Source organism: Leucoraja erinacea, chromosome 29, assembly GCF_028641065.1.
Source record: "Leucoraja erinacea ecotype New England chromosome 29, Leri_hhj_1, whole genome shotgun sequence".
NCBI lineage: Eukaryota > Metazoa > Chordata > Chondrichthyes > Rajiformes > Rajidae > Leucoraja > Leucoraja erinaceus.
This window is the reverse complement of record NC_073405.1, coordinates 29,218,394-29,239,238: the sequence shown is the minus strand read 5'-3', so window position 1 is coordinate 29,239,238 and position 20,845 is coordinate 29,218,394. Positions and strand designations below refer to the sequence as shown.

The 20,845-nt window shown below is 43.8% G+C and overlaps 1 protein-coding gene across 3 annotated transcripts in view; it reads right to left on the bottom strand.

The window, feature by feature from the left end:
• LOC129711365 (spindlin-1-like) overlaps positions 1-20,845 on the bottom strand; it is a 130,075-nt gene that overhangs the window by 29,918 nt on the left and 79,312 nt on the right. For 2 of the 3 annotated variants that reach the window (XM_055658977.1, XM_055658976.1), the window contains exon 2: positions 13,585-13,632. In XM_055658977.1, the coding sequence (XP_055514952.1) occupies positions 13,585-13,610 (26 nt within the window). In that variant the 5' untranslated portion in view covers positions 13,611-13,632. Of the gene's footprint in view, positions 1-13,584; positions 13,633-14,641; positions 14,667-20,845 lie in introns of those variants that run through there. The other variant, XM_055658978.1, reaches the window with a different exon arrangement.

The following is a 20,845-nucleotide window of genomic DNA, read 5'->3' as shown; positions in this document are numbered from 1 at the left end:
ACTCGTGTGGAGTGACTGTTCCTCATGCCGTGATGTTATTATTGAACTCAGCAGTTACACAGCATTTCACAGCCGCTAGAAGAACAGGATATGAAGTTATCCTTTCATCACGTCTGAATTATACTTATGAGTGATCCCCTGCTATAAACCCAGCTACCTTTGTACCACTGCCAGAAGAAGGATGTGACCATGATTGTCTATTGCTTGTCGAAGCCGCTGCCACTCTCCGGCTGGACTTACAGAATCATCCGATTGATAATCCTGACCTGGTCCTATTTACTGATGGCTCTTCACACCGAGCCAGCGATGACAGATTATTAGCACGATATGCGGTGGTCACGCCACACCAAGTGCTGGAGGCGTATGCTTTATCATCTGGAACATCCGCTCCGGCAGCTGAGCTGTATGTCCAGACTCGTGCCTGCATATAGGCAAAAGATAAAAGTGCTAATATCTACGATTCTCGCTATGCATTTGGGGTTGTACATGACTTTGGGCAGTTATGGAAAAATAGAATATTCATCCCATGAACAGGAAAGACTATTAAGCATGATAAACTGGTCTTAAATTTATTGGATGCTATTCAATTGCCACGGCAAATTGCAGTTATTAAATGTGAAGCTGATACATTACATCATCGGATGATGATGTTACAAGGGGAAACAAGTCAGCTGATTTTGTAGTCAAACAGATTGTCCTAAGGCAAACCTCGCAATTACAAGCGATTAAAATTAAGTCTGCAGCACAAAGGAAGCTTCTGAGTAGCATTGTTGCCACCCAGTTGCACGATCAATGGCAAATGGCAAGAAGCTTTTCACTTCACTACACCTAGGTCAATAAAATACCTTTGACCTTTGATGCCCAGAGTCTAGTTTCACTTCAGGAAACAAATACCTGGAGCAAAGCAGGGTGTTATCAAGACCCCTTTGTCTGGGTCCACCCTGATGGTTGGGTAGTTTACCCCAGGAGCCTATTTTTGTCCCTGTCCCTCCTAGCCCATGGACAGGCTCACATGTAAAGGGGGATGGCACACGCATTGTCCCAACAATGGTTGCACCAGGTATATCAGTCATAATTGATAACGTTCCAAGAACATGTCTGGTGTGTCAACAAAATAATCGAGGGAAGTGCCTGCAAAATTTGATTACTACAACAACCTGAAATGCCTTTTGAGAATTTGCAAATTGATTTTGTACATATGCCAGCAGCAAAGGTTTTTAAGTACATTCTGGGCATAGCTGATATGTTCTCCAGATGGGTGGAAGCACGCCTCACTAGGAGGGATGATGCAAGGACGGGTTCCAACCAAAATCATAATCGGGCATATATGCCTCCATTTTTGCATTGGATTGATGAGAGAAAATATTAATATCCTTTCTTCCTATAGGTGTTGATCACAAAGATCAACAAGGAGGGAACTGTGGAAGAAAAATTAATATCCTTCCTTATTTAATTTTGATTGGAATGAAATAAGGTAACGAAAGGTCGTTTGGATGTGACAACTGGCATCTCTCGTTGACCAGGAGCAGCAGAGATTTGTGGGAATCGGCAAAGTAAGATGAGACGTATTATCTCTTGTTTGGGAATGTGTTGAAGGGTGGATGGTAAATGTAAACATGAAATAGTAGAGGAGATAACAAAGCTTGTTTTCCCTTCTGTGAGAAGTTACAGTAAATCACCCGCGCCACCTACCGCTAGTGGCTTAGAAATGTAACTGTAAATGGGGGGGGGGGGGGGGGGTTTATGAATGGCTCGGAGAGGGGATGGTGGTGTGGGCCGCTTGAAAGGTGAGATAGAATAATGTCAAGATGTGACATTATTATAAAGACATAAATGTGCAAATACCAGGTGAAATATGGAAGGAAAGCCTCCAACTTATACATAGGTGCTCAAACAATGCCGGACAGTTGTGCCGCTGCCGATCGGAATGCCTGTTGAATGTTTAGCAGAGTGTTAAATTTGTTCATGATACATGTATTTTTATTTCTATTTATTTTTAATGCACACTGAATGGACACTGGTTGAGCAACGTTTTTTTTGTTTCCTCTGGGTATGTGAATACTCAGGAAATGACAATAAAGATATACTATACCATACCATACACTGCCTCATACAGTTCAAAATTATACATAGACTTCACTCCTCCAAGGCAAAAATATACAGTATATATCCAAATGTTTCTCCTACTTGTGATAAATGTCCCTCCTCAGATGATACTCTATTTCATAACTTTGTATTTGGCCCTAAACTCACCTCTTTCTGGTCTGATATATTTAAGAATATGTCAGACATTCTTAACATCCCATTAAACCCAGAGCCCTTCTTAATCATCTTTGCGGTATCTGAAACATCAAGACAACTCACAACTGTTCAACAACAATTCCTTGCCTATTGTCTCATTACGGCAAAGAAACTACTGCTCATGTCATGGAAAAAAAACAGCTCCCAATTCCAGAATGTGGTTTCATGACTTGACCAGTACAATCGACAACAGACAGTAGACAATAGACAATAGGTGCAGGAGTAGGCCATTCGGCCCTTCGAGCCAGCACCGCCATTCAATGTGATCATGGCTGATCATCCCCAATCAGTACCTCGTTCGTGCCTTCTCCCCATATCCCCTGACTTCGCTATCATCGGCTGGAAAGAGCCCTTTCCAGCTCTCTCTTGAAAGCATCCAGAGAACCTGCCTCCACCGCCCTCCGAGACAGAGAATTCCACAGACTCACCACTCTCTGTGAGAAAAAGTGTTTCCTCGTCTCCGTTCTAAATGGCTTACATTCTTAAATGTAATAACATTACATTTAGAAAGAATAAGATATGTTTTAAAGGATAGAGTCAACCAATTTAATAAAATCTGGCAACCATTTATGTTATTTCTTGCACAGAAGAATATTGACACATAACACAAACCTATCTACACTCTAACTATCCATTTTAATGAAATTATGAGTAAGGGATAGAAGACAAGAGAGTTAGAAGCTTTAGAAACAAGCGGCTTCAGAAAGAATTATTGCACTGAACTGCTCCCTATGTACTGTAGTTACCTTCTGCACTTTACTTATGTATTTATTAAATTTTCTTTTTATTATTTACTTCCCCCCCCCACATCATCATTTATTTATTTATTTTTTAGATGTTGTTTTTATGAACATGCCCATCCATATTGTTTGTATAATACTCAAATGTTCTGTTTTGATATGCATATTTGGATGAGCTTGGATATGGCAACATAATCTGTACCCATTTTCTTGATGGCTCAATAAAATTAAAAAAATTTAAATTACAATTACAATAAATTAATTACAATTAAATAAAACGAATAATGTCAAGATGCCCTTGTATTGTGTTTGACTTGTATTAACCGTCTGTTGTTGAACAAGATTGACATAAACATGCAGTATGTTATGACTAATTACATAATTGGTACCCATGTAGTTGATAGAATATTTTCATAGAGCAGTATCAAACAAAATTAAACAAAAGTTGTTTACTGCACAGTATAACTGTCGGCTAATTCTGCTGTTAAGTCAGAGAACTGGTGGGCAGTTGACTGCTGCCATCTCTCCATGATATCATGCAATAAAATCTCAAAGCAAATCTGTGAAGTCTGCGCTTTTCATTTTCCATTAATTTCCCTCCAAATTAATTCCTTCCACAACGGCCAACATGTCCCATGTACACTAGTCCCACCTGCCTGGGCTTGGCCCATTTTCCTCTAAAGCTGTCCTATTCATGTACTTGTCTAAATGTTAACTAACCATTGCATTAGTTCCTGCCTCAACTACCTCCTCCGGCAGCTCGTTCCATACACCCTCTGTGTGAAAAAGTTACCCAACAGATTCCCATTAAATCGTTTCCCCATCACCTTAAACCTATGTCCTCTGGTTCCCGATTCCCCTACTTGGGGCATGAGACTCTGGGTGTCTACCCGATCTGTTCTTTCATGATTTTGTACACCACTGTAAGATCACCCCTCCCCCACCCTTCCCCCTGTGCTACAAGTAATACAGTCATCGCCTGCTCAACCTCTCGATGTAGCTGAGAACCTCGAGTCCTGGCAACATCCTCGTGAATTTGTGGGAGCTGTAAGTTACTTCTGAGCGAGATTGTGCAGCACATATAACGCATGCAAGTCCATTTATTTAAAAAGAACCTGAGAGCCAGTTTCCTCCTTGTGTTACTAAATAAAGTCTTGTTTATATGGGTCTTATCAAATTGCAAGTCCCAGAGGGCACTTTGCACAAAGAGTCAGTGTGAAGTGGTGGGAAGTGCCATGCTGACGATTGTCAAAGGTTCAAAGGTCATTTTAATGGTCACATACAGCTAGGTGTAGTGAAATGCTTCTTGCCATGCAGCACATAAAGAAAGAATACAGACATAACATTAATAAGAGATTTAAACATAAAGAACATCCCCCCACAATGGTTCCCATTATGATGGAAGCCACAATGTCCAGTCCGAACCATTTGACACCAAGCACAACCTTTCACTGGAGTTAAAAGACCTGCTGAAGAAAAACAATAAACAAGGAACATTTGGTAGGGAATGAGCAGGTGGAGGGAAAGGGAGTGGATAAATGATAAGAGGGATGGCTGCTGTCTTCTTTGCGTTTAGGTTTATTGTAAGTTCATAAGTGATAGGGACAGAATTAGACCATTTTGCCCATCAAGTCTACTCCACCATTCAATCAAGGCTGTTCTACCTCTCTCTCCTAACCCCATTCTCCTGCCTTCTCCCCATAACCCCTGACACCCGTACTAATCAAGAATCTATCTATCTCTGCCTTATAAATATCCACTGACTAGGCCTCCACAGCCTTCTGATTCACTGGAGTTAACTCCAGATTCACCACCCTCTGACCAAAGAAATTCCATCTCACATCTTTCCTAAAGGAACGCCCTTTTATTCTGAGGCTATGACGTCTGGTCCCAGACTCAACCACAAGAGGAAGCATCCTATCCACATCCACTCTCTCCAGGCCGACTATTGTCACGTGTCGAGGTACAGTGAAAAAGCTTTGTGCTGTATGCTATTCAATCAGATCAGATACACCACACATAAGTATAAGCGAGACAAACTCAAGTACAATAGGTAGAGCGAAGGGGAAGATATAAAGCAAAGATCCTATAGCGAGCAAGATAGTCCACTCGACGAAAAAGACGTAGTAAGGTCACGGGCAGATTCATGGGTAATTTTCGGCCCCATTTCCATAACTGGCTTCCGTCTCTGCACCGAAGATCCCGTAGCGGAGCAAAGATACTAGTGCGGAGACGGAAGCCGGTTATGGAAACATCTTCGTAAAAATCAAATATCTTTGGTAAAAAATCTTCTCCTTATTTTCAGAATTATAATTTATTAACACGAACTGTCCCCCCCCCCCCCCCCCCCCCTTGGCAACGTTGATTACACTGGGAGAGGGATAACCAAAGTCGGGTCGGGTTACTGAAATGGATGGAAAAAAGGCCCACGTTCCGCTCCGTTGCGTACTACACGTCAGCCCATTGCATTTAGCAGGAGTGGTCTATCTTGCTCCGCTATAGGATCTTTGATATAAAATGCAGAATACACCTTCTGGTGAAGACTATTCCTTCAATGGGCTCAGTACAAAATTGGACCCAAAGTGCTCGAGTAACTCAGCGGGTCAGGCAGCATCTCTGGAGAACATGAATACATGACTTTTCGGGTTGGGGCACTTCTTCAGACTCTGACATAAGCGTCACCTATTCATGTTCGCCACAGATGCTGCCTGAACCACTTATGTCATTCCAACACTTTTTGTCCACTTTTGTAATCTGGCTTCTGCACTTCCTTGATTCAACATTCAGTACCAAGCTCTCTGGACCACATGAATGTCCTTGAGCTGTGAGTGAATCAAAAGGTTCAATCCTCACTCTAATTACGACTTCATTCTGTCACTTCAGCTCCTGAGTGAGCGGGCTAAGACTCTATTCCCTGGAGCGCAGGAGGGTTGATCTTATAGAGGTGTATAAAACCATGAGGGGAATAGATGAGGTGAATGCACAGAGACTATTGCCCAGAGTGACGAATCGAGAACCAGACGACATAGGTTTAGGGTGAAGGGGAAAAGATTTTATAGGAATCTGAGGGATAACTTTTTCACGTGGTGGGTGGATGGAAGGAATGAGCTGCCAGAGGAGGAAGTTGAGGCAGGTACGATCGCAATTAGATAGGTACATGGATTGGACAGTTTTAGAAGTATATGGGCCAAACGCAGGCAGGTGGGACTAGTGGAAATGGGACATTTTCGTTGTTGTGGGCAAGTTGGGCAGAAGGGCCTGTTTCCCCATTGTATGACTATCACTTGTTTCCTGCCTCTAGCGTTTCCAAATCTATAATAACCTTATATGTTTCAATAAGATCCCCTCTCCTCCAGTGTATAGAAGCCAAGCCACTCCATTCTATCAACATATGACAGTCCCGCCATCCCAGGAATTAACCTCGTGAACCTCATGATTAAAACATAGAGGCAAGTCTCGATATTTCTCATTTTTCCCCTAGCTGTTTGCTTTTAAAACGTTGCATTTGAGGTCTTGGAATCTGTAGTTTTCCTCGGTTCTCCACAGATGCTGCCTGACCTGCTGACAATTTCTGGTTATGTTCCAGGGTTCCTGCATCCACCACGTTTTGCTCTGGTTTTAATGCACAGCAGCATTTTCTATTTACACACAAGGTCATTTGGACAACATCCAATGTGATTCACACAAGGCTCATCAGGCGATATTTGCCAATGAGTTACCGCAAATGAACAACAGATTTGGTTAAAAAAAAACACACAAAGTGCCGGAGGAACTCAGTGGGTCAGGCAGCATCACACGGTTGGGTATTGTGATCCAGTATTGGAAACAGGCCCTTCTGCCCAACCCATCCATGCCAACCAGGTTTTCCTTGAACTAGACCCATTTACCAGTGTTTAGCTCTCATCCCCTGAACCCTTCCTATCCATGTGCCTGCCCAAATGCCTTTTACACATGATAGACACAGAGTGCTGGAGTTACTCAGCGGGTCAGGCAGCATCTCTGGAGAAAAAGGATGGGTGACGTTTCGGGTCATAAGGTATAGGAGCAGAATTAGGCCATTCGGCCCATCCAGTCTACTCCGCCATTCACTCATGGCTGATCCATGTCTCCTTCCTAACCCCATTCTCCTGCCTTCCCCCCATAACCTCTGACATCCATACTGACCAAGAATCTATCTATCTCTGCCTTTAAAATTATCCATTGACTTGGCCTCCGCAGCCTTCTGTGGCAAAGAATTCCACAGATTCACCACCATCTGACAAAATAAATTTCTCCTCATCTCCTTCCTAAAAGAACATCCTTTAATTCTGAGGCTACAGTATGACCTTTAGTTCTAGCCTCTTCCACTAGTGGAGTCATCCTCTCCACATCTACTCTATCCAAGCTTTTCACTATTCTGTACGTTTCAATGAGTTCCCCCCTTGGGTCGGGGCCCTTCCTCACACATTTTCTTTTGCACATCTAGTCTCTACAGCTTCCTCTGGCAGCTCGTTCCATGAACACACCACGCTCTGCATGAAGATACTACCCCTCAGCTTCCCTTGAAATATTTCCCCTCTCAGCTTAAAGCTGTGCCCTCTAGTCGGGACCCCTCTATCCTAGGATAAAGTGTGTGACCATTCACCTTATCTATTCATCATGATTCTGGATACCTCTGTAAGGTCACCCTTCAGCCTCTTACGATTCAGGGAAAAAAGGTCCTAGCCCATCCAGCCTCTCCTTATAACTCCAGCCCTCGAGTCCTGTTAACATCTTTTCTGCACACTTTCCAGGTTAATGTCATCCCTCCTACAGCTCCGTGACCAGAACTGCAAACAATACTCCAAATGTGATCTCACCAACGTCGTATATAGCTGCAACGGTGAAATCTCAACTCCGACACTCAATACCCTGACCGATGACGGCAAGTGTACCAAATGCCTTCTTCACCTCCCTGTCTTTCTGTGTCACTACCTGCAGGGAACTCTATACCCAAGTGTCCCTGCACTATCACATTCTCCAAAGATAGATGCAAAAAGCTGGAGTAACTCAGCGGGACAGGCAGCATCTCAGCGGAGACCCGAATCATCACCCTTTACTGAGTTACTTCAGCTTCGGTTTAAACCAGATCTGCAGTTCCTTCCTATAACATTCTCCATGTCCCTGCCATTTATTGTGCAAGTTCTGCCCTGGTTTGACTTCGCAATATGCAACCCTCGCATTTATCTAAATTAAAATCCATCTGCCATTCCTCAGCGGATGCTTTTATAAACTTTGATCATTTTCCTTACCGTCCTTTCTACCAACAATTTTGGTGTCACAAACAAATTTATTAACCATGTTAACTACATCATCCAAATTGTTAATGGAGATGACCAACATCACCAGCACAGTGTTACACTCTATGTTGTAGAGCTCTCCATATATTAAAATGCCCTGATTTCAATTTCAAATTCCACCCTGCCCAAGCCCTTTACATTATGGGATCCCAATATAAAGGAAGTTAAATTCACATACCATTTCACATGACTCTTATCATTCTTTAAACTCTGTGATCCCCAACATATTTCCTCCTCTAATTCCCACCGACTATTATGGTATATAATAGCAATGTTACAAAATTTTGAATTTTAAAAATCAAGTCTGCAATTTATCCCATCAGATAAAGCATAACAATAAGTTTAATTTGACACCAAATTCACTTTCATATCTCAAGTATTAAAAAAGTTATGGCCATTTTCATACTCGGAAATTAGCATCTTGTTCCCTATTGATTTTCAATGGACATAACAAAAAAGCTGTGATCTTGGATAGTCAAAAGCCCATTTCTTAAGGAAAGATTAACATTTTTAAATAGCCTAAGTGTCCAAAGATTATTCACAAATAATTCACAATATAACATGATTTTTATATCTAATTTACATTAATTTATAGGCCAAATGGAAGGAATTTAGTGTTCAATTGCTGTAAATAAATGCCCATTTAAATCGGCTTTCTAGTGGGTTCATGTGAACGCGCTGGTTTAGAACGTTCACATCGCGCTGGATTAGTGCCCTCAAATGCCGAGAAAAATACTGCGGGATATAAAAAGCCCAAAATGAACTACTCGCTATAGATAACTTGATATACAGGGTTATATATATGCCCCATTTAATGTAAAAATAAGGTACATACCTTTAATTGTTTGCTTTATAAAACCCTGGGGCTGCGAGAGGTTGCGGAATGAGACAGTAATTTTAAAACTATTATAACTATATTATCGAGGCCTATAAAACTAATAATACCTTTTGCGACCGGGTCTTGCAGCGATTTTTCGTTAATGATTTACTAGGCTGAACATCTGCGATTAGTACAGCCTAGTAAAAATCGCGTTTTAAACCTGCCCCCTCCAAACAGCGCCAAAATCGCGGACATGGCTGTGGGCAGATTCCCAATGACGATTCAGGTAGGTTTTGTAACATACCTATATATAACAGGCAACACAGTGGAGCAGAGGTAGAGTTGCTGCCTTACAGCCCCAGCGACCTGGAACCAACCCTGACTACGGGTGCTGTATGTACGGAGTTTGTACATTTTCCTTGTGACCATGTGGGTTTTCCCAGATGCACTGGTTTCCACCCACACTCCAAAGATGTAAAGGCTTGTAGGTTAATTGGCTTTCGTAAGTGGTAAAATTTTCCCTGGTGTGTAAGATAGTGCATGTGGTGATCGTTGCTCACAGGGTCATTGAGTGATACAGTGTGGAAACAGGCCCTTCGACCCAACTTGTCCACACCAGCCAACATGTTCCAGCTGCACTAGTCCCACCTGCCCGCGTTTGGTCCATATCCCTCCAAACTCGTCCTATCCATGTACCTGTCTAACTGTTTCTTAAATGTTGATAGTCCCAGCCTCAACTGCCACCTCCGGCAGCTTGTTCCACACACACACCACCCTTTGTGTGAAAAGGTTACCCCTCAGATTCCTATAAAATATTTTTCCCTTCACCTTAAACCGATGTCCTCTGGTCCTTGGGGTCAACTCTGGACCAGCGACTGGTCGGCATGGACTCGCTGGGCTGTTTCCATGCTGTATCTCTAAAGTCTAAAGTAAAGTCTAAACACGGTGATAAAGAAGGCTTGCCTTCATTACTAGGGGCATTGAGTATCAGAATCAGGGAGTCATGATGCAGCTTTATTGGACTTTTGGTTAGAAGCATTGCATGCAGTTCTGGTCATCCCATTACAGGAAGGATGTGGAGGCTTTGGAAAGATGCAGGTGAGGTTACCACAATACTGAAACAGTGGAAACAAATACTGGTTTTCACCAAAGATAGAATCAAAGTGCTGGAGTAACTCAGAGGGTCAGGCTGCATTTGGTGTGTCGAAGGGCCTGTTTCCACGGTGTATCTCTAAACTAAACTCATCCATGACAAAGCAGCTTGCTTGACTGGTATATCACCCAGCGGCTCACACTGTCACTGCAGTTTGTAACATCCACAAAATGCACTGGATTTGTCTACTTTGGCAGCACCTCACAAAACCACATCTCTCTCAGCATGGACAGGGGGAGTGGGAACATAGGAACACCTGCTCCTGCTGGACCCCCAACAAATGCACAACATCCTGACTTGGAAACACATTGCGGCTCCTCTAGTGTCGCGCGCGGGGTCCAAATCCTGAAACTCTTAACCCTGGAACAATGTGTGAATGCCTTCATTAGAAAAGCACTTCCGTGCAACAAGGTGACTCACCACCAGGCTAGAAGGTAATTAAGGATCAACAATAATTGTAAACACCAACATTTGAAAAAAAAAAAATTGTTATGAAGTGTTCTGTAAAAAATAGTATGAATACTGAAGATTGACACAACGTGCTGGAGTAACTCAGTGGGTCAGAAAGCATAGACATAGAAAATAGGTGCCATTCGGCCCTTTGAGCCAGCACCTCCATTCAATATGACCATGGGTGATCATCCAAAATCAGTACCCCGTTCCTGCTTTTTCCCCATATGCCTTGATTCCATTGCCCCTAAGAGCTAAATCTAACTCTCTTGAAAACATCCAGAGAATTCTCAGATTCACAACTCTCTGGGTGAAAACGTTTTACCTCATCTCAGTCCAAAATGGCTTGCTTACCCCTTATTCTGAAACCTGGTTATTAAAGGCAATTAATCAACAATAATTGAAGACACCAACATTAAAAAACAAATGTTAAGAAGTGTTCTGTAACCAATGGTATGAACACTGAAGATAGAGACAAAGTGCTGGAGTAACTCAGTGGGTCAGACAGCATCACTGGACTAAAGGGATAGGTGACGTTTGTGGTCAGAACCCTTCTTCAGACACTATGAACACTGAATTCTACAGTTTTGAGCAACTAATCAACACCTCTTCCACCTATATCCCTTTGCCTGGCTTCATATTTTACTCATTTTCTCTCCTTATCTCACAGCCTTTTGTCTTCTTCACATCTCTGGCCTTTATCCACCCATCTGCCAATCACCTACCTGTATCCATCTATCACTTGATGCTGAAGTAACACAGGCAGCATTTCTGGATTGAAGAAGGAATGGGTGACGTTTGAGGTCGAGACCCTCCTTCAGACTGAAATTCAGGGGAGAGGGAGACCCAGAGATATGGCAGGGTAAGGTGTGAAAACAAGAGATCAAAAGGGACCAAGGTCAAGGAAAATGTACAATAGATCATTGTTAGCTAGGGGAAGTTGACAACGATGCATATCAAGATAAAATTTAATCAGGAGGACAGTCAGACTGGTCAGAGAACTAGGATTGGGGGGCGATGGAGAGAGGGGGAAAGCAAGGGTTACTTGAAGTTCGAGAAATCAAAATTCAGGCCGCTGGGGTGTAAGCTGCCTAAGCGAAATATGAGGTGCTGTTCCTCCAATTTGCGCTGAGCCTCACTCTGAGTGGAGGAGGCTCAGGACAGAAAGGTCAGTGTGGGAATGAGAGGGGGAGTTAAAGTGTTTATACCGGGAGATATAACATTTGAACGTTTAGGCAGACTGAGCGGAGGTGTTCAGCTAAATGATCGCAGAGCCTGCGCTTGGTCTCGCAGGTATATAGGAGTCCACACCTGGAACAGCGGATACAGTAGATGAGTTGCAGGAGGTGCAAGTGACCCTCTGCCTCACCAGAAAGGCTTTATTCTACCTCTCCTCTCTTCCACTTTTCTCTCCATTGGATCCCGGTTGTTTTGCTGATCTCCCCGTTGCCAAACACTTTAACTCCCCTTCTCATTCCCATACTGGCCTTTCTGTCCTGGGCCTCCTCCACTGTCAGTGGGAAATTGGAGGAACAGCAACTCGTATTTCGCTTGGGCAGGTTACAACCCAGTGGTATGAATATTGATTTATTTAGAGTCATAGTGTCAAAGAGACTTACAGCGTGGAAACAGGCACTTCGGCCCATCTTGCCCACACCGGCCGACATGTCCAATCTGCCTGCGTTTGGCCAATGACCTTCTAAACCTGTCCTATCCATGTACCTGTTTAAATGTTTCTTGTGACACTACCTGGAGATCAATCACTATTGCTGATTTGATCCATGTATGGTTTGCTATTTAGGACCCGATCCCTAATCCATGTCGGGTTTACACCATGCCATCCGGTGGAATGTAAGCAACCATACTTTCAGTTTGAGCTACAACTTTGAGCCGACAGTACCTGTTGCTATGGTCTCTGTATGTATTCTTATTAAAGTACTTATTATGAAGTTCTATGACTCAATGTCAACTGTACTTTACACATGGTGTCAGAAGTGGAATCCGAACCCACGCCTCCAGTTGGAGACCAAAAATAAAAACTCCCTGTGAAGGCGATTGTTCAAACGATGGACACGTGACAGTAGACCGTGAGCGGTCCTGGGATCAGGACTTTGTCTCTACACTTGAGAAAGAACCGCTAGTGGGGCCGGTGCTGATGGTAAAATCTCCCATGAGGCCCGTGGAGAAGTCCCCCGTGAAACCTGTGCTGGTTGAGTCATCTACTTACCTCAGCTACCTACTCCAGCAGTTCATTCCATACACCCACCACCCTTTGCTTAGTTACCCCTCAGGCTCATATTAAATCTTACACCCTTTCTAATTTTAAGTAACCCTTGTATTCCCTGCCTCTCTGTCCCTCCCCCACCCTAGCCGTCATACTAGTTTCATTGTCATCTTGCTTAATTTCACTTTTCGTAACCCCTCATTATCAACACTTTCCCAGCCAACAATGGACCATTGTGGGCTCCACCTTTCCTTGGTCATCCTTGCTGGCCTTGATTTGTTCATTTCATACCTTTAATTCTTCGTACCATTTCATTCCCCTAGTTTCCTCTCTCTCCCCTAACTCTCAGTCTAAAGAAGGGTCTTGACCTGAAACGTCACCAATTCCTTTTCTCCAAGAATGCTGCCTGACCTGCTGAGTTATTCCAGCATTTTGTGTCTGTCCATTGGTACCACGGGACTGCTCATGAATCAGATCTCATTATGAATGTGTCACAGCAATGTTGCAGCAAGTGAAAGCCCACAAGAATATCCAATGAAACACACTGGCCTGTGTTCTGCCCCAATGCTCTCCTTTACCTATGAGGCTTCTTTCTCTTCAACATGTTCACATGAATTCCAGCAACCCTGCAAGAGATAGGAAAAATAAAACATCCCATTATATTCAAACCACAAATCTGAGACCCCACACCATACAAATAACAGCAGCTGAGGTACACACTTGATCCAATAGGCGATGTTATGTTATCTCCCTTAATGTACTATGTTTACATATTCCGTTGTGCTGCAGCAAGCATGAATTCCATAGCCCTATCTGGGACATATGACAATAAAACACTCTTCACTCTTGATTAATTTTAGACCCAGCCAAGGATAGCTAACCCCTCAGCTGACAACTTATATTGTATAACTTATTGGGTGGCACAGCGGTAGAGATGCTGGTTTAGAGCGCCAAATAACCGGGTTCGAACCTGACTACGGGTGCTGTCTGTCCAGAGTTTGTACGTTCTCTGGTCAGCACACAACAAAAGCTTTTCACTGTACCTCGGTACACGTGACAATAAACTGAACTTAAACTCTCCCTGTGACCGCGTGGGTTTTCCCGGGAGTGCTGGCTTCTACCCACACTCCAAAGACCTACAGGTTTGTAGGTGAATTGGCTTTGGTAAAAATTATAAATTGTCCCTTGCCTGTGGGATAGTGCTAGTGTACCGGGGATCACTGGTCGGCGCGGACTCGCTGGGCCGAAGGTCCTGTTTCCGTGCTGTATCTCTAAACTAAGCTAAATAAACTTACTAGAACTGTGTGATGGAATGGAGGGATACCATGGGTAAATGGGGATGGAGAGTTGAGCAATGATTGTATGAGACGGTCGAGCAGGTTTCAGTGGTCCACTCGATTAATCCAGATCCTATTTCACATGGAGTAATTGAGGTGAACAGACTAATTGGTTAAGGCTAATTTGATTAGAATCCAGCAAACCAACCGATGAAACTTGTTTAGTTTAGAGATACAGCGCGGAAACAGGCCCTTTGGCCCACCGAGTCCGCACCGACCAGCAATCCCTGCACATTAACACTATCCTACACAAACTAGGGACAACTTACACATACACCAAGCCAATTAACCTACATACCTGTACGCCTTTGGAGCGTCGGACAGGCAGCAAGCATCTCTGGATAGAAGGAAGGTGATGTTTCGGGTTGAGACCCGTCTTCAGACTGGTTTCTGCGCTGCATCTCTAAACTAAACTAAACTTATGGAATGAAATGGGGATTCAGGCAGAGTACGGGAAGAGAACAGGTCGGAGTGTTAGCAGGCGTGGAGGGCAGGAGTGTACTTTGTTAAACAGTATTACAGCAGTTACTTAAGAAAAGTTTAATTGTTTTTGCAATGGAAAATTTAGAACCTGCTGCTAGGGCCCAACCACTCCAAATTTGGTATGAAAACAAACCGTAGGTATGACTCAGACAGCAAAAACTAAATTAATACCTATTCAGTTAGCGCGAGCTTTTTCTAAACTCAGTCTTAAACAAAATTGAAACAACTATCGCTGCCAGTACTTCCTGTTTGATATATATCTGTGAAACAACTTAAACTTGTGTCGTTGATTTTAATATCAGAGCCAAACAAAATAGTGGCAGTATATGTCAACTCAGAGCAGAATTTCCATAGTTTGTGCTACAATTTACTCGTTTTACACTTACCAAACATCTTGTTTCCGTCGGGTAAATTTTAATGTGCGTTATTACCATAAGCTCAATATCGTTTATGTTTCCAAGAATAAACCTTGTAGCCCAAGGATGATCAATGGTTTACAGCAAAGATAGATAGACACAAATTTCAACAATCTGCCTATCAGGGAACCCCCTCAGCTGAGGTCATCTCTTGATTTGTCTCCTCTTTACACTTCCAGTCTTTCCCCCTGCTCTCCGTACTAGAATCAGTCTGAAGAAGGGCCCCAATCAGAAACGTCACCTACTCATTATCTCCAGAGATGCTGCCTGACCGGCTGAGCTACTCCAGCATTTTGTGTCGATCTTTGGTATAAACCAGCATTCGCAGTTTATTTTGATTACATTACAGGTGCACAACCTTTTATCCGAAAGCCTTGGGACCAGACACTTGTCGGATTTCGGACATTTTCGGATTTCAGAATGGAAGATTTTTAGCGTAGATTAGGTAGGTAGCGCGGGCGGCTTGAAAAGTCTGGAGCTGCTGCCTCCTCCCGGGTGACCGGGAGACTCATTGCATAAATGTTAGTCAGTTAGTTTGGAGGGATTTTATGTGGTGGTGGTGGTGTCGGGGTGAAGGGGGAAACTTTAATTCTTAGTCCCCTACCTGGTCGGCGACTCCCAACCTCGCGGAGCGGGGGGCTCCGTCCGGCCGTGGGCGGCGCCGGTTGGAGCTCCGACCCCGGCAACTCTACCCCTGGCTGCGAGGCTCCAAATCCAGCGCCGCCCGCGGTCGGACGTCCCAGCTCCGGGAATGTCGGGAGTCGGCAGCGTCGCAGCGCTGGGATACCAGCGGGGAGCGAGCAATGCCTTACCGGGTCGCCGTGCGGCAAGCTCCGGAGCGCTGTGGCCGCCGACACACAACATCACGGAGCGTCGCTGGATTTGTAGCCGCGGAGTTGGGGGCTCCGTCCGGCCGCGGGCGGCGCCGGTTGGAGCTCCAACCCCGGCAACTCTACCCCTGGCTGCGCGGCTCCAAATCCAGCGACGCTCCGCGATGTTGTGTGTCGGCGGCCACAGCGCTCCGGAGCTTGCCGCACGGCGACCCGGTAAGGCATTGCCCGCTCCCCGCTGGTTTCCCAGCGCTGCGACGTTGCCGACTCCCGACATTTGCGGAGCTGGGGCGTCCGGCCGCGGGCCGCGCTGGATTTGGAGCGGCTCGCAGCCAGGGGTAGAGTTGCCGGGGTCGGAGCTACAACTGGCGCCGCCCGCAGCCCCAACGGCCACAGCGCTGCGGAGCTTACTGCACGGCGACCCGGTAAGGCATTGACCGCTCCCCGCCTCTCCGACCAGGTAGGGGACTAAGAATTAAAGTTTACCCCTTCACCCCCCTTCACATAAAAGCCCTCCAAACTAACTGACTAACATTTAAGCAATGATTTACAGATGTTTAAGCGTCTCCCGGTCTCCAGGGAGGATGCAGCCGCTACAGTAGTACAGACCTGGGTTGACCGTGGGTCGTTTTGGGTCAAGTTTGGCGCCAAACGCGAGCTTTGGTGCGCAGACGACATCTGGAAAAAATGGCCGGTTTTCGGAGCTTTTCGGTTTCTGGAACACCGGATAAAAGGTTGTGCACCTGTATTATGATCAATGGTTTAGTGAATCAATGGTTCTTTACTGTCACATGTACACAAGTGCACTGAAAATACTTGCCCGCATACAGTTGAGTAAAAGGCTAATGCCGAACATGATGCTAAATTAAACTGATTGGCAGGGGCCAAGTCAATGGGTATTTTTAAGGCAGAGATAGATAGATTATTGATTGGTACGGGTGTCAAGGGTTATGAGGAATTGAATTAGGAGGGAGAGATAGATCAGCCATGATTGAATGGCGGAGTAGACTTGATGGGCCTACTGGCCCAATTCTGCTCCAATTACCTATAAACTAGCAATGTTACAAAATTTTGAGATTTAAAAAATCAAGTTATTAAATGCAATTTATCCCATCAGATAAAGCATAACAATAAGTTTAATTTGACACCAAATTCACTTTCATATCTCAAGTATTAAAAAAGTTATGGCCATTTTCATACTCGGAAATTAGCATCTTGTTCCCTATTGATTTTCAATGGACATTACAAAAAAGCTGTGATCTTGGATAGTCAAAAGCCCATTTCTTAAGGAAAGATTAACATTTTTAAATAGCCTAAGTGTCCAAAGATTATTCACAAATAATTCACAATATAACATGATTTTTATATCTAATTTACATTAATTTATAGGCCAAATGGAAGGAATTTAGTGTTCAATTGCTGTAAATAAATGCCCATTTAAATCGGCTTTCTAGTGGGTTCATGTGAACGCGCTGGTTTAGAACGTTGACATCGCGCTGGATTAGTGCCCTCAAATGCCGAGAAAAATACTGCGGGATATAAAAAGCCCAAAATGAACTACTCGCTATAGATAACTTGATATACAGGGTTATATATATGCCCCATTTAATGTAAAAATAAGGTACATACCTTTAATTGTTTGCTTTATAAAACCCTGGGGCTGCGAGAGGTTGCGGAATGAGACAGTAATTTTAAAACTATTATAACTATATTATCGAGGCCTATAAAACTAATAATACCTTTTGCGACCGGGTCTTGCAGCGATTTTTCGTTAATGATTTACCTGGCTGAACATCTGCGATTAGTACAGCCTAGTAAAAATCGCGTTTTAAACCCGCCCCCTCCAAACAGCGCCAAAATCGCGGACATGGCTGTGGGCAGATTCCCAATGACGATTCAGGTAGGTTTTGTAACATACCTATATAAACCTATGAATTTACGATCTCATCTGCCCGTACCTGATCCATATCCCTCTATCACATAGACACTGTTGTATCAAAAACTACCACATGAATCAAACATTTGAAATACAGCAGGGAACTGAGAATATATATAATGATGCTTTCATGAAAGAAAAAGAAAGGAAATATCATGGAATTATGGCTGGTGAACTATGAATCTCCCTCCTTCAAAATGCAGGTCCACCATTATTTTCCAGCACCCTTGGGTCCACAGGTTCTGGGTTATCCGTTTTGACAGACCATTGAAGGTCATGTTGCCAACTGTTCCGAACTAGCCGGGACATCCCGTATTTTGGGTTAAATTGGTTTGTCTCATGCGGGACCGCCCTTGTCCCATATTTAACTGCTACTACTCAGGTCGAGGGGACTGTCTGGTCGGAGTGCCGTATCCAGCACAGCCTCATCCGTCCCGACCTAGTGCAGCCCATGGAGTGCAGCAGCAGCGCCTCGCCCATGGCCCCGTCGGTCAGCAGCCATGTCAACTGTCCGACCTTCGGACCTTCGCTTACCGCCGACACCACCACCCCTCCTTCTCATGACCAATAATCTGCTCATAAGTTGGACAGGGTGCCAGACTTTGCGCGCAACGTCCAGAGCTGCTAAGTTTTGTCAGAGCATTTCAGTATTCTAGTACCTGAAAATCAGTATTTTTACACGGTGCCATTTTTTTAATGTGCGGTCATACTTATGTAAGAGTACAAGAATGCATAACTTTGCTACCAATTGACATGTCTTCTAGGCACCTTACTTGACAGTAAATTCATTGCTATCTCTTTGTATACTGCTGTTTGAACGGCTGCTTCCTGCTTTTAGCACCAGATGATGATGACAAAGCCATTTTGGAAGCCTCCCTCTCCCTCCCACACTCTCCTTCCTTTTTTTTTTCTCCCTCCCTCCCTCCCCTCTCCATCCTCTCCCCTCTCTCTCCATCTCTCCCCCTTGAGCCCACCCACCATTCTGTAAAATCAATGCCAATCCCAATGTAACTGCAATCCCACTGGTAACCTTTCACCACTAGACTTATCCAGATTTCTACCACTGCCTGAAAAATAATCAAAGGCTCAACTTCCACTGAGAAAGAGAATTCCAAAGACTCATTGTTATACGAGAATTTTCCCGAACAGTCTGTGACCCATAGCGCTGTGGCCATAGCATTATGTGTAATGCACACAGCGCTATGTTTAAAGCCCACAGTGCTCTTGCTGGTAGCACTATATTTGGAACCCACAGCGCTGCAGCCGACAGCTCTTCGTTTAAATTCTCGTGCGTTAAACTGACAGCGCTCTGTTTAAACCTGGAGCGGGACATAAAGCTTTTTCATCAAAGCTTACAAAAATAATTATCCAGATCTTGATATTTAAAATATTAATAGATCTGTTATCATTTGTAGAGGTACAGTATGAATTTTTATATCCTTGCATTTTTTAAGTAGCAAGATCTTAAGTCAATTTCACCGGGTTATTACTTTTCCATTGGCGAGTGGCATGCTAATGAAACAGGAAGTCGGGCCAATTAAAAAAAAAATCCGTATTTAACAACGCAAAATTGTAGATCAGTATTCTTATCGCATTTCCATACAAATTAACAGAAAATCTGTACTACTTGGCAGCTCTGGACGTCGCACGGGCCAAAACTCCTCAGCTGGCCCGCCGGCTGGGCTTTGTGTGCAGTCCAGCACCCGGGCCAACTCATCATTCACCCAGCCGAGTGGGTCAACAAATTGCCGTCGGGAACTTGTCCCATATTTTGACCTTTTGTCCCTTTTTTTGGGAGTGAGGAAGTTGGCAACCCTAATTGGAGGTCACTGCCTTGTTGGGCCGAGATACCCGTGGAAGTGGAAGTCGGCTATGGGAACGGATCTGCCAGCTCCGGCTGAGGAAATAGTACATAAATAGAACCGCTTGGATAGTGACTTTTATACAAGCTAGGTAATTTGCAAAAGAAAAGCTTAAGGTTTTGTAGCACTGGAGGAAATTGTATTTGATATGACTTTGTGTTGGAGAATGGATAGCTGAATAGGGGCCTCTTCTTAGGCCAGAGGTCAATTGCTCTTTTCTTTATGGACATTCTTAAGCTGTGAGGTTTGTGCTGAGTTTGAGATATGGTTCAGGGCTGAGAGATAATAGGCCCTTGGCTATGTTGAATTAGGATGTATGTGAAGGGGAGTAGTTGCTTGGAGAAGATAATTTGTAATATTTGTAAAAGGCCTTGTAGAGAGATTGGAAATACAGCTCCCAGAGATAGCAGGAAAAGGGGAGGCTGTGAGTTAAGAATGAAGCTGTATCCTGGCACCAAACACTTATTAAGTAAGTTGACAGATTTACAACCCATGTATGCTTGGTTGGGATGTGTATGGGTTTTGAACTTAGAAACTGTAATTCAGCAAACTTATATAATTAATGTTTTAAAGACATAGGTACAATTATTTCAAACTGTGAAATTGTAGTAAAACAAATTATGAAATGTATTGTCTTAGTAGGAATGTAAACATTAGACTTATAGAAATTGTTTAGATTTATAGAAATATCTTTCTTCTTGGTATGGGAAGTGTGTATGACTTGTGTGATCATTGTGTTATATACATATCTTGTATTTTGAGGAGTGGTCTTTGATAATTGGGCCTACTGGGGTTTTGCTGTGTTGAAATAAAATAAGCAAAGTTATACCACAGGCAAACAAAGGCAGTAAAGAGGCCAGGGAAGGGGGATCATGTGACTGATGTTGTAAATCACCAGACGGACTCAGATGATTGGTCACTAGCTTGTCATACCCTCTGTATCTGAAATGTCTAATACCTATATAAATGCCATGA